Source organism: Asterias rubens, chromosome 11 (genome assembly GCF_902459465.1).
Source record: "Asterias rubens chromosome 11, eAstRub1.3, whole genome shotgun sequence".
NCBI classification, from domain to species: domain Eukaryota; kingdom Metazoa; phylum Echinodermata; class Asteroidea; order Forcipulatida; family Asteriidae; genus Asterias; species Asterias rubens.
The window spans coordinates 4,812,369-4,824,825 of NC_047072.1; the positions used below are offsets into that span (position 1 = coordinate 4,812,369).

General features: G+C 38.1%; 1 protein-coding gene across 1 annotated transcript; it reads left to right on the forward strand.

Annotated features, from left to right (window-relative positions):
- Positions 1–357: 357 nt before the first annotated feature.
- On the forward strand, positions 358–10,208 carry LOC117296417 (coiled-coil domain-containing protein 28B-like). The gene is made up of 8 exons (XM_033779324.1): positions 358–410; positions 2,370–2,878; positions 3,415–3,662; positions 4,359–4,509; positions 4,960–5,059; positions 5,961–6,021; positions 6,934–6,956; positions 7,799–10,208. Exons 2-8 carry the CDS (start codon positions 2,707–2,709, stop codon positions 7,857–7,859), a joined length of 816 nt encoding a protein of 271 aa, XP_033635215.1. The 5' UTR covers positions 358–410; positions 2,370–2,706; the 3' UTR covers positions 7,860–10,208.
- Positions 10,209–12,457: the final 2,249 nt, after the last annotated feature.

Consider the following 12,457-nt stretch of genomic DNA (forward strand, 5'->3'; position numbering starts at 1 on the left):
GCCTTTAAGGGCATTTTTTAAAGATAAGGGGGTTAAAACAAATTAAAGTTTGTCAGTATTATTAATTCGCAAATTTCGTAAAAAGACCTTTCAAGTGTTGTAAATTTAATTTGGAAATTCATGAGACGAAAATATAGGCGCTTCTACGGTAAAGGCTACGATTACTCAAGGGTGTTGCTAAGGAAGTCGTTTACTTCGACTGACTCAGAAATTATCTAGCCACAGTCCGTAGCGCTATAGCCGTGAGTCGCAGCTGTATACGGCGGATAAAGACAGAGGACCGGACTAGGGACCAGTCTACTAGTAGTTCTTTGCCACACGAGGGCGCGCTCCAAATGCATTGTAAACATCATCAGTCGGAACCAAAAGATGCAGAATACGGCTGCGAGGTGGGGCTGAATAATTGGCAGGTAAACTAAATAATTGTGTGTTGTTTTTAAAATGAACAAAACAGTAAATTGTGAATATACATTGTCGGTGATTGGGGAGTTTATATGACAGGAATATTTGTAATCAAGGGCTTTGTTTTACGATTCAATCATGGTTAAATGAAATGAAAACGTATTGACCAGTTACGTATGATATGCCATCAGGGTTCTTCAAAAAGGATGTCGGCGGAGCAAATATAGGCAATTCTTTATGGGCAATTCTTTGATTGAATCAAAGTTTGATATTATAGGTGGTGTAAAACTACAACATATAGGGGAAAGGTATGGGTGTATGAATGGGATATGGATGGGAGTTGTGTACTTTTACACTTGCACTTTACAGTACACATGTCCTGTTCAGTGCTAGTTTTGTCTAGTATTTTAATGTCTGTCTGTCTTTTGTGTCCGTTAGGGTTCTACTAACACATTATTAATACATTTTCTTTTGGGCCTCCTTAAGCTATACTAACATTTTACTTTTGTTTGTCATCAATAACTCAAGTTTCCTTTGTAAATTGTACTACACACCCAAAACTTATCACACACACTCAATTAAATATACATACATTAAATGCTTGCATTGCCTTTTTGTTGAGTGAAATTAAAATAAAAAAAAAAAAATAAATAAAAAAATCTTCAAAAAAAATGCAATTTTCTGCTCGGTACTCACCAGGTCGATTTTTGTTGCATCACACGTTTTTTGACTTCTCAATACAATAATTAGCTCAACGTCAATGCAAAATATTTGTTGGTCACCGGCGCTGTACCGTCGGGCACCAGCCTACTGGATCGACGAATTGCCGAGCCGTTACCGAGTTGGACTAAACCATTTGTGAAAGGGGTGTTACAAGGCAGTGCAGGAGTGTGTGTGCACTGTCCATTTCATTGCCCGCCGTTCACGCATACGCATAGTACAAACAAATTTTTAAAAATATGTCTCAATGCACACGCACGTATTAAAAAAGTAATTTAAGTAATAATAATAATAATAATAATAATAATTATAAAGAACACTTAATAGAGCGCCGGTATCCGCCTCAGGAAGGCGCTCATGGCGCTTGAGGAGTGAAAGACAAATTAGGACTGAGGATTGTGTGAGTATGCTTGTTAGAACACGTGAGATTTTAAGTTTGTCTTGAATGTTGTGATGGATGGAGATGATTTGACAGTCAGTGGGAGTTGGTTCCACACCCGGGCTGATGCCACAGAAAATGACCTATTGCCCCAAAGAGTGGAAGTTCTGGGCTGATGAAGCATCATGAGCTCATTAGAACGCAGTCCGGTGTGTGCTGAGGTGTATGGGTGGATGAGGTTGATGAGGTATTCTGGAGCATTGTTGTGAAGAATTTTGAAAATGAATAGAGCAAGTTTGTACTGAATCCTGTGTGATATTGGCAGCCAGTGGAGATCCTGTAATACAGGAGTGATGTGGAAATATTTACTGGTGAGAGAAACTAATCTGGCAGCGATGTTTTGTAGACGCTGCAGACGTTTTAGTTGGTTTCTCCTGATGTCAAAAAGCAGTGAATTGCCCATCGATTTTGGAAGTGATGAAAGCGTGAACAAGTATTATCAGTGGTGTGTTTGTCAAGATATTTCCGAATGTGTCCAATGTTACGGATTGACATGCAAACTGATCTGGAAATTGTTGTCACGTGGGGTTCCATGGATAGTGACGAATCAAAGATAATGCCAAGATTACAGACTACAGATTACAGATTAAAGATTACAGACTGATGTTGTTGAGGGTCTACTGACAGATAAAGTTGGATATCATCTGCATAGCAATGATAAACACTTTAAAACAAATAGACGAAGGACCTAAACACTGAACTAAAACTAAACACAAAGTTTTGTTGACATTAGAGAACAGAGATGGGGGAAGGAAGTTTATTGTTGCATTCGTTTTTTTCAATTGATTTCAAATCTTTTCATCAACAGAGTTGAGTGTTACATAATATCCTGCGAGAGTTTGTCTTTCACAGTCACGTCACATCCTACCTGAGGGTCCCTCCCTACTGAGAGTCACACCCAACCTAAGGGTCACACCCTACCTAAGGGTCACACCCTACATAAGGGTCACACCCTACATAAGGGTCACACCCTACCTAAGGGTCACACCCTACCTAAGGGTCACACCCTACCTAAGGGTTACACCCTACATAGGGGTCATACCCTACCTAAGGGTCACACCCTACTTAAGGGTCACACCCTACCTAAGGGTCACACCCTACCTGAGGGTCTGTCTACCTGAGGGTCTGCCATCCCAGTAATCATAATGTCCAACAGGGCACTCCATGGCAGCCCACAGCTTGGGGGTCGTGGCTACATGTCCCTCTCTGAAACCAATCGTGCCCATCGACCTGCGTCGCTCACAGGAAGTGTGCCATCCTCACATCATCAAATAAGCAGTGCCTTGTTACATCATCAGCACCAGAAAAATCAGCCAGGTAAGATTTCCCAAAACCTGTCTTCTAATTCTGCTGTATTTCTCCCATGTACTTGGAGACACTGGACACCTTTGGTAATTGTCAAAGACCAGTCTTGTATCTCAACATATGCACAGAATAACAAACCTGTGAAAATTTGTACTCAATTGGTTGTCGAAGTTGCAAAATAATAATGGAAAGAAAGAAAAAAACAATGTCACACGAAGTTGTGTGCTTTCATATTATGCTTGATTTGGATACAAATTCAAATATTTTAGTGGAAAATTACTTCTTTCTCGAAAACTACGTTCAGAGGGACCTGTTTCTCACAATGTTTTATACTATCAACAGCTCTCCATTGCTTGTTACCAAGTAAATTTTTATGCTAACAAGTATTTTGAGTATTTACCAATAGTGTCCATGCCTTTAATTATTCTGTGCTTGCTATGTATTAGACCTGGGCGACTAGTCGTGGCGGGAAAGTAACATACTATTTGTTGTGCATTAATTTTGTACATAATTGTCGATTCTAAAACACTTCTGTCTGATGTGTTTAGGGAGCCGACACAGTCTAAGCGGACCCTCTCTTCCTTCCCCTCACGTCCCCGTCACCTCCTCCCACTCCAAGTATCCTCCACCCCTACGAGAGCAGAGAGGTAGCCTTGGTGGAATTGGCCATGGGTCAGCCACAACAACACAGGTCCATCATGTGCAACAACCTGGTATGTGGGCCATGCCACAGATGAAGCACATAGGGGGACCAGCGAGTCAAAGCACACCGGCTGAACAGACTAAGAAAACAAAGGTAAGACCTCTAGCGAACCTGCCGTCGATTTCACCAAACTCTTCCTAACTTAGGATTAATCTTAGGACTTAGGACGGGTTCAGTTTTGTATCCTAGTACGTGGGACGCATTGAACCCATCCTAAGTTAGGACGGGTTACTCGTCCTAACTGGAGTTAGGATTAATCCTAGCGTTTCGTGAAATCGGCTACAGGAATGAGATAGTTCTGACTTTTATCTGAATTCAGATTTTTTAAAGTCTCCCTGGTAAGCAAGCTGGTAAGCTGTATCTTTCTTAAAATACTTATTTATACTATTAATGCATTCAAATCGGTTTTTGTGCACACATGATTTTGTTTTTCTCATTCATCATGTTCATATTAGTTTAAGTCATTCTATTGCATTCAAGACTGGACTTAGACCATTCTGAACTTAAATTTTAACTACCTTTGTACACTTGATGAAATTGAATGGTTGACCAGCTCTTGCTGCTGGCTTTTACGAAATTGAAGGAGTCGCGCAGCCTAATGAAATTGAATGATCATATTCTGACCAGTGAATGCTAAACTGGTGAAATTGAACTACTCTTTTTGACTTTTGAATGCTGAATCAATGGAGCATTCGTTTTCAAACGGAATTGGTCATCTTAGTATTATTCATTAGTCCTCTTAATAAATATTAATTCCTCTTGATAAATATGAATTTCTTGAATGATTAGGGGAGGAAGAAAAGTCGAGGCAACATGTTGGACACTGATAGACCATGTAAGGAGCACAGTTTCATCACCAACGTTGACGATGTGCAAAACATGCAAGATGGTCTGCTACAACTCATGAGAGAGTTTGAGACAGGCAAACTCAGTGCTTTTGGTGAGTTTCAAAAAAGTCACTGTTTGGGCTGATTTACCATACTGCGATCGGTCGACCATTGTGAAGTCCAGCTTATTAGCTGCGGAGGGACGCAGGTGGTTAACAATGGTTTTACCTTTGCAGATCAAAAAAGCAAAGTGAGGGTGGATGTGTAACTAACAGCCATTTCCTCCAATGTGTAGTTTTTAAGACTTGGTTAATAGGCCTACATAACCAAAACTGGTAAATTCTAGAAATGGTTTTCTTTATTCCCGTTCCCGGCTTCGACTGACAAAAGTGTCAGGCTACAAGCAATCTCCGTTCCAAGTTGCAAAAGTGGGTGTGAGAGTATAGCAGTGTCAGGGGACAATTTAACAGTTATCTTTTGCAGAGATCATGATTAGCAAAACACATTAAGTTCTTTTTTCATCATAAACATAAAAGTCAATGTTATTTTATTTGTTTCTTAAGATGAGCACTGTTCTTTTGAGAAGATGAACAATGTCCGAGACCTCCAGGAGAAACTTGGGAGGATGCATTTCAAGATGGAGTCGGACATCCAAAATGCAGGGTGAGTCTTGCAGCCAAGAAGTCATTCAAACTTAACAAACTTTATTTATTTGGTTTGCGTTTTTGTATATTTTTGTACATTTGGTTTCCTGACGATGACTAGAGCAAGCTTGTGGAAACATTGAGACCATTAAGAATTAACTCTGCAGTAGTGAAGTTAATAACGAAGTTAATAACAAAGTCCCCTCGTTCGCAAAAATAGTAGTTTGGCTGATTTCCTAGCTTTTGCCCAGGTAGTAGTTATTAAGCATGACAATTCTATTTCAGAACTGAGAAGTTTGCTGAATTCCGGAAATCTACTCTGCGGCAGTAGAGAAGTCTCCCGTATTCTGAAAAATCTACTCCATTGTTGTAAAATAGCAAGACAAGTGCTCAAAAGAACATAATCTACCCAAGAAGAAGATACACACATGGTGTTACAGCAAATCCAATACAGCGATTATCTGTAGTGCTTTTGACAAAGATACACACATGGTGTTACAGCAAATCCAATACAGCGATTATCTGTAGTGCTTTTGACAAAGATACACACATGGTGTTACAGCAAATCCAATACAGCGATTATCTGTAGTGCTTTTGACAAAGATACACACATGGTGTTACAGCAAATCCAATACAGCGATTATCTGTAGTGCTTTTGACAAAGATACACACATGGTGTTACAGCAAATCCAATACAGCGATAATCTGTAGTGCTTTTGACAAAGATACACACTTGGTGTTACAACAAATCCAATACAGCGATAATCTGTAGTGCTTTTGACAAAGATACACACTTGGTGTTACAACAAATCCAATACAGCGATAATCTGTAGTGCTTTTGACAAAGTTTGGCGACCCAACACACTATTGGTTTCAACAATGTTAACATTTAAGTTCCTTTTACTTTCATATTATTTTAGTGCAAATACTAAAGAAGGAATTGACACTGCTAGCCAGAATATGGACCATCTTCTTTCAAACGTAAGTTTATCGGCGGAAAAAATGCTCTATTTGTCGTTATAATCCTACCCCAACAGAAAAGCCTAAAGGGATTTGCAAATCTTTGCAGGTGGATGAAAGGATTATCCTTTTAACGTGCTTATTCTTCAAATGGATAATGAGATGAGAAATTTCTTCGAAATTCAGAGTCAGGGACCCAAGGGGTCATTATTTCCCACCCCCCCTCCCTCAGAAACAAGACAAACAGGTTCAAAGAACAAAACAAAAAGAGTATGGATGCATTGAGAATGCGAGAAGAATAAAGTTTTAAAACTGGCTGATGGTGACTATAACAAAATGGCTGATGATCACATCATACAAATTGGGGAGGTAGTGCTTTCTGCTTTATCGGCCAGATTTCGGACTGATGATACCCAAGCGTACATCCGTATGGACTGTAAAAGGGGTAACCCTGTTTCGGCCCTAGGAGTGGGTGGCAACGGCCTCTGGAAAAAAATAATTGTAGCCCACACCTTGAAGTGGCCTTCAGGCCTTGTGTGTCTGGCGACATGCATAACAAATACATGGACATGCAAGTTCTCAGGATTGTTCCTGACTTCAGGATTTTCCTTGAAATCACCTTGAGCCTTCCAATATTCTTGAAAAGACAAAGAAATAGTTCACATTGTCACCCAACCTGTAGTTTTGTATAATTTCTGGTGATGCACAGAGTCTGTGTAAGATCTGGGAGGGTTCTGGGTCTAGAATAAGGGGGAACTAAGACCATTGAGCCATGTTTCGGGAATGTTTATATTACTCAAACTTCAAAATTCAACCCCACTACCTTGTTTCAATAAATTAACCCCTCCTTAAGATAACGATGCCCCTAATAAATATTTATAAGAATCGTTTGAATCGGCTTTAATGTTTAATTGTTATTCTTCATGATTTCAGCTGGACCAACTGAGTATGGCGATGTATCCTTTCAAAGTTTTCAAAGTCTAAACTGACTCATTTAAAGCCATTGGACACTTTCTGAACAGAACAAAAATTAAAAGTTCACAGATTTACAAATAACTTACAGGGTTTACAGAAGGTAATGGTGAAAGACTTCCCTTGAAATATTATTCCATGAAATGCTTTACTTTTTGAGAAAACTTTAAACAATTTTAATTTCCCGATATTGAGAATAACAGATTTATTTTAAACACATGTCATGACACGGCAAAACATGCCGAAACAAGGGTGGGTTTTCCCGTTATTTTCTCCTGACTCCGATGACCGATTGTGCCTAAATTTTCACAAGTTTGTTGTTTTATATATAAGTTGTGATACACGAAGTGTGGGCCTTTGGACAATACTGTTTACCGATGTTGTGCGATTGCTTTAAAAGTTGCTTGTGATAAAAAAATTGAAAACTTTAGCTTGTTAAATGCAGTATACCAGCCTGATACTTGATGTGTTGATGGAAGCAATTGGCCCCATGCCTCCCTGGCCATTGCTTTGGTGCCCAGTGAAATGTTTCAGTAGAAATTTTTACCACACCACTTCAGCCTTTGTTCAGCCTTTGTTCAATATACAAAAAGTTACTTAAATTATATGTTACTAATTTGCAACATTCATTTATGCATTTTACTAGATCTCCCTTTTTATGGGGGGGGGGGGATAGCTCTGAGGTGAAAGGGGTGCCCCCTTTCAGTTTACACAATTGTTCAGGGCTATTTTGAACTCTTTCAGATTCCATAGTGTTAACTCAAATCTAGTACCTCTGAAATGAATGAATTGACTGATGTTTTACCTTGACTGTATGGTGTTTTAGCCGAAGCTTACATCCCCCAAGCGACTCCGCTACTGCCTTCCACCCTGACCAGCCTATATGACCATCAATGAGTGATGACAACAGGTATAGCAATTATTGATTACAGACATTGTTGAAATCACAAGTGTTGATATGTGTATATATTTAGTTTGCGGTAACACCATGTGTGTATCTACTTGCCAGGTAGACTATGTTCTTCTGAGAAATTGTCTTACTTTTTATATTCTACTACCCCGACAAGAAAGATTTTCGGAATTCGGGAGACTTCTCAGTTCTGAAAAGAACTGTCCTGCTTATAAACTACTACCTTGGGTGGAAGGTACAAAACTACTTTGGCTTAAGTGGATCGGGGGGACTTCTCTCCACTATCGAGGATGTTTCGACTAGCTTGCTCTAGTTACATCACTTCACTACTGCGGAGTAAATTCTTAATTGGTCTCAATGTTTCGACTAGCTTGCTCTAGTCATCGTCAGGAGATATTTTGATGTGTAGATTCCATCTTCTCGGAGAGGTTCGTTGGAAGTTCTTGACTGGTACCTGTGCGTAGGTGGTCGTCTTTACCCCTGCTAAAAATGACACACTGTGTCTGTGGCAATATTTGACTGTTTAACAACATGTGATGACATCTGTTACTTTTTCCACCTATCAACCAGCCGTTGATTTCACCAAACTCTTCCTAACTTAGGATTAATCTTAGGACTTGGGACGAGTCCCAGCCTTGCACCATGACATGCAAACCCTAAGATTTATCCTAAGTTAGGACGATTTACTTAGATTTATCCTAAGTTAGGACGATTTACTCATCCTAACTAGAGAAAGGATTAAACCTAGCGATTCGGGAAATCGACTGCAGAGCTTCCAAAGAGAACACCGCCCTCTGCCACAGCTCTAGGCCTAATTTCATAAAGCTGCTAAGCAGAAAATTCAGCTAAGCAAATACCTTTTCTAACCACGTAAAAAAGGAGGGTTGACTTCTCAGCTTATTGCTAGCACTAAGTTAACCATAATGACTCAAGAAATACTCATCATGCTTTAATGTTGTTCATCAATTTAATATTTCATCCAAGTAAAAGCAACAACATTCCAAAAACTATTTATAAAACAAATGAAAGTAAGAATCATTGCAGAAATTGATTACTTTTTAGCATTTTTTAAGGTAAAACGATTTACAAGGTAAACCTATGGGCGCTTATGACAATGGGCATTGGAATGATTTGGCTCCTCTTTCCTTTTATATACATCGAGTATACACCTGGAATTTTTTAGACTAATATTTAGGAATTGTTAAACTATATTTTAACAATAATCGTCACAAAGGTCACAAAGACGGTGCCATTATGGGTTCATTTTTTTTCCTTTTCATTTATGTAAATTGTTTATGGTGAAATGTGACGAACACCAATTGGTCATTTGAATTGAGATACTATAGCTAATACACCCGAGCCCCAAAATGAAACCTGCTTAGCAGGAATGATAAAGTATAGCTTTACCAAATCTACAGTAAAGTAAAGCTAAGTAAAAGTGGGGTAAGGAACCGGTGACGAGCACTGTACCGGCCAGGTACTATACAATTAACATGCCAAGCCATGTATGTTGGCCCCGGAACCTGTATAAGGAACCGGTGACGAGCACTGTACCGGCCAGGTACTATACAATTAACATGCCAAGCCATGTATGTTGGCCCCGGAACCTGTATACACAATTTTTTGGTGTTCTGGCCAAGGAATATTTCTAATACACCACACAGAGATTATAACTCAAGGGAAATAAAACAAATCACATACTGCAGTTCTGTTTGCCCACAACATCAACATTTTATTCAAGATAACTAATTTCAGCTTTCAAATTATATAACTTTCATTTGGCAAAAATAGCCTGGGGATTTCCAGCCTTCTGTGGATTACTTGGAATTCCAGACTATTAAAGTCTTCCCTACAAACTAAAACCTTTGTAACTTGCTACCAATATACACACCTAGTATCCCCAACTCTGTCCCTTGAATAAATTGAGCTTTTTCTTTTTACTAAAGATTTTAAATCACACCATGGAGCTATACACAAAAAAGAACTCCATCACCACAACAACTATGAGAAGCTACGATTTTATTTTAACCACAATGTTTTTAAACATTTGTGGCGAATTCGTAAGAAGAATGGCCAGCCATAAGACAGAGTGTGAGTGTTGCTTTTGGGTTTGTTTGAACAACATTTTCAGAGTGTTTCGAATAATGGATGAGTTTGAGAAATTTGTGATATTCCTTTTTTTTTGAATGACTGACCACTTCTTTTACAATACTATAGTACCGTCCCAGGACATAAAATAATGAAAACTAATAATGATGAACCAAATTATGTTAGTGAAGCTAATAAAAGAATATTGTAATTGTTAATCTCGGTGGCTTTTGATGGATGTAAGAATCACACCTTTGTCCTTATCTCTAAAGGTGAAAAGTATCGAAAACAAATTAATGGTTGAAAACATTCCATACATATTGGTGTGCAAGTTCTTGGCAATTTGGTCAGTAACCCACTTCAAGTGAAGATGTGTACGTGCCTATATAGGGATCAGAATGAACCCCAATATGTTTGTGATTAACATCGTAGTCAAATTGATCACAGAGCTCCTCAATACTATCCGGATGACATTATTGCACGTACAATAATGTCCACCGGACGGTTTTTGCATAGCCCCGGACACGATTGCATATGAAAAAGTGTCCGGAGCGGACAGTATTGCATGGCGGACACAATTGCATCTGACACCGTTAATGGTGTGATGCAGAATGACTGTGTCACAGTTTCTGAAATGGGTCCATAACTGTCTCTATAAGACTGAACATTTGGACACCACTTCGCTACAATACAATTTGCTTATGTTATAATGTGATTATTCCACTAGAAAATAACTAAAGTTGCAACTATGTCAAAAGATTTAGGTGTGTTAGTGGAAATAATATTTAGTAATAATAAGTAATCAGAAGAGGTATTATAGAAGCCCAAAATCAAAAGTATAGATTTTGGTTTTTCAAATAAACTACGTGCATGGCTAACTCCTACGTTAAAATATGGCACATGTCGTGGACGAACTGTTTGAATGTGCACCTTGAAACAATGTTATTTCAAAGTAACACACAAACTAAGCTCTGGTTTAAAATATATTTCCTAGCTCAACTTTACAGACCTGTTAAGAAAAACAACGCTGATTTGGTAGCCGGTCTAGCTTTCTTTGAGAAATATGCGTTTTTTTGTTTGTTTTTTAAAGATTGGCGGCTGTTTAAAAGCTTTTTTTTGCCAACCATGCTTTCAGTTTTGTACTTAAAGTTCGATGGTACATTTTTCTAAAAATCATTTTCCCCTCAGGTCTGGAAAGTCGAATTTGAAAATACTGTTTGTTAACTGGTTAAAAAGCATTTTAAGGGCAAGATTGTCTGGGTACGAAAACTACCACGAACAGGAAAAACTCATTTACATAAATCATGCAATACTTCTCACAAACATTCATCATTATCTAACTACGTATTCAGTGCGAAGGTTGTCTGGCGAGTTAATGCGCGTTGCAAATATTTAAATATTCATGACTCATGAATAATAAAGAGTGTGAACCAACACAATGCAAGAACCTCTACCAGAACGAACCAATAGTTAGGTGCAGTATAAAAAAGGTAATTTCTTGAGAATATAAGAATATTAATGAAATTATCATAAATACAGGAATAGTAATTTAAATAAAGTATAACCTTTTCAGACCTGTTATCGACTGTAGCAATTCTGAATTTAGATATTGACCAAAACCTGATCTTCGAGTTTGACGTTTTTTAGTGTTTACTTATTCGACAATGCAGTCGAATATTTGGTATCAGTCGAGTAATATTGTCTATCGTGAATTTATTATACATGTTCCAGATTGTGTGAGAGTATTCGATTTTTCAATTCGGTTTATACTAATCGATACCAGATCTGTCACCTAAAGAATGGAAGATTTCTAAAAACTACTCACAAAAATTCAGCACCATTGTCAGCACAAATTATTGTAAACAGTGCAGCCCACCGGCCGCGTGCATTACAATGTGTTAGTCAATTAGTATGAGTTGTCCCTTTTGGTATTAAATAATTACAAATCTTGGAAATAATAATAATCCTTTTACATATCTATAAATTATTACATCTACAACTGAAATGATTTCAGCAAGTTTGGTGACAAAATATTTCATTTTAACAAACTGCTTCAAGGAGGTATTAAAAAAGTTGAGAAGAAGATTTTCTTTAGAAAACACACTATTAGAGGGAAAACTTAACTCTATTTTACAATTAATATTTTACAGTCAAATCATGCAGTCATAAACTTCCTAATGCCGCATTAAAGACATTTACAAAATTACTGTTCAGCCAAACTCAGATGAAAACGTCAAACCAGGGGATTTAGCTTTCTCCCCCTCAAATGTAATGCACAGAATTGGTAGAAGGATACAACACACATTATTATTTAATTTTAGCCAGGTAGCTTTCTCATTATGGAGTCGAGAACCAATTTTTTTCTGTGAATAATTTCCCTCTGAAATAAAGTCATATTCGAGAAAACAACATTATGGAGTCGAGAACCAATTTTTTTCTGTGAACAATTTCCCTCTGAAATGAAGTCATATTCGAGAAAACAACATC

Excerpts from the sequence above, each read along its gene's own strand:
- LOC117296417 (XM_033779324.1), top strand. The coding sequence starts at position 2,707 with ATGTCCAACAGGGCACTCCATGGCAGCCCACAGCTTGGGGGTCGTGGC. Across the intron at positions 5,060-5,960 it reads TCGGACATCCAAAATGCAGG|TGCAAATACTAAAGAAGGAA; the intron begins GTGAGTCTTGCA and ends ATATTATTTTAG. Across the intron at positions 6,957-7,798 it reads GACCAACTGAGTATGGCGAT|CCGAAGCTTACATCCCCCAA; the intron begins GTATCCTTTCAA and ends ATGGTGTTTTAG.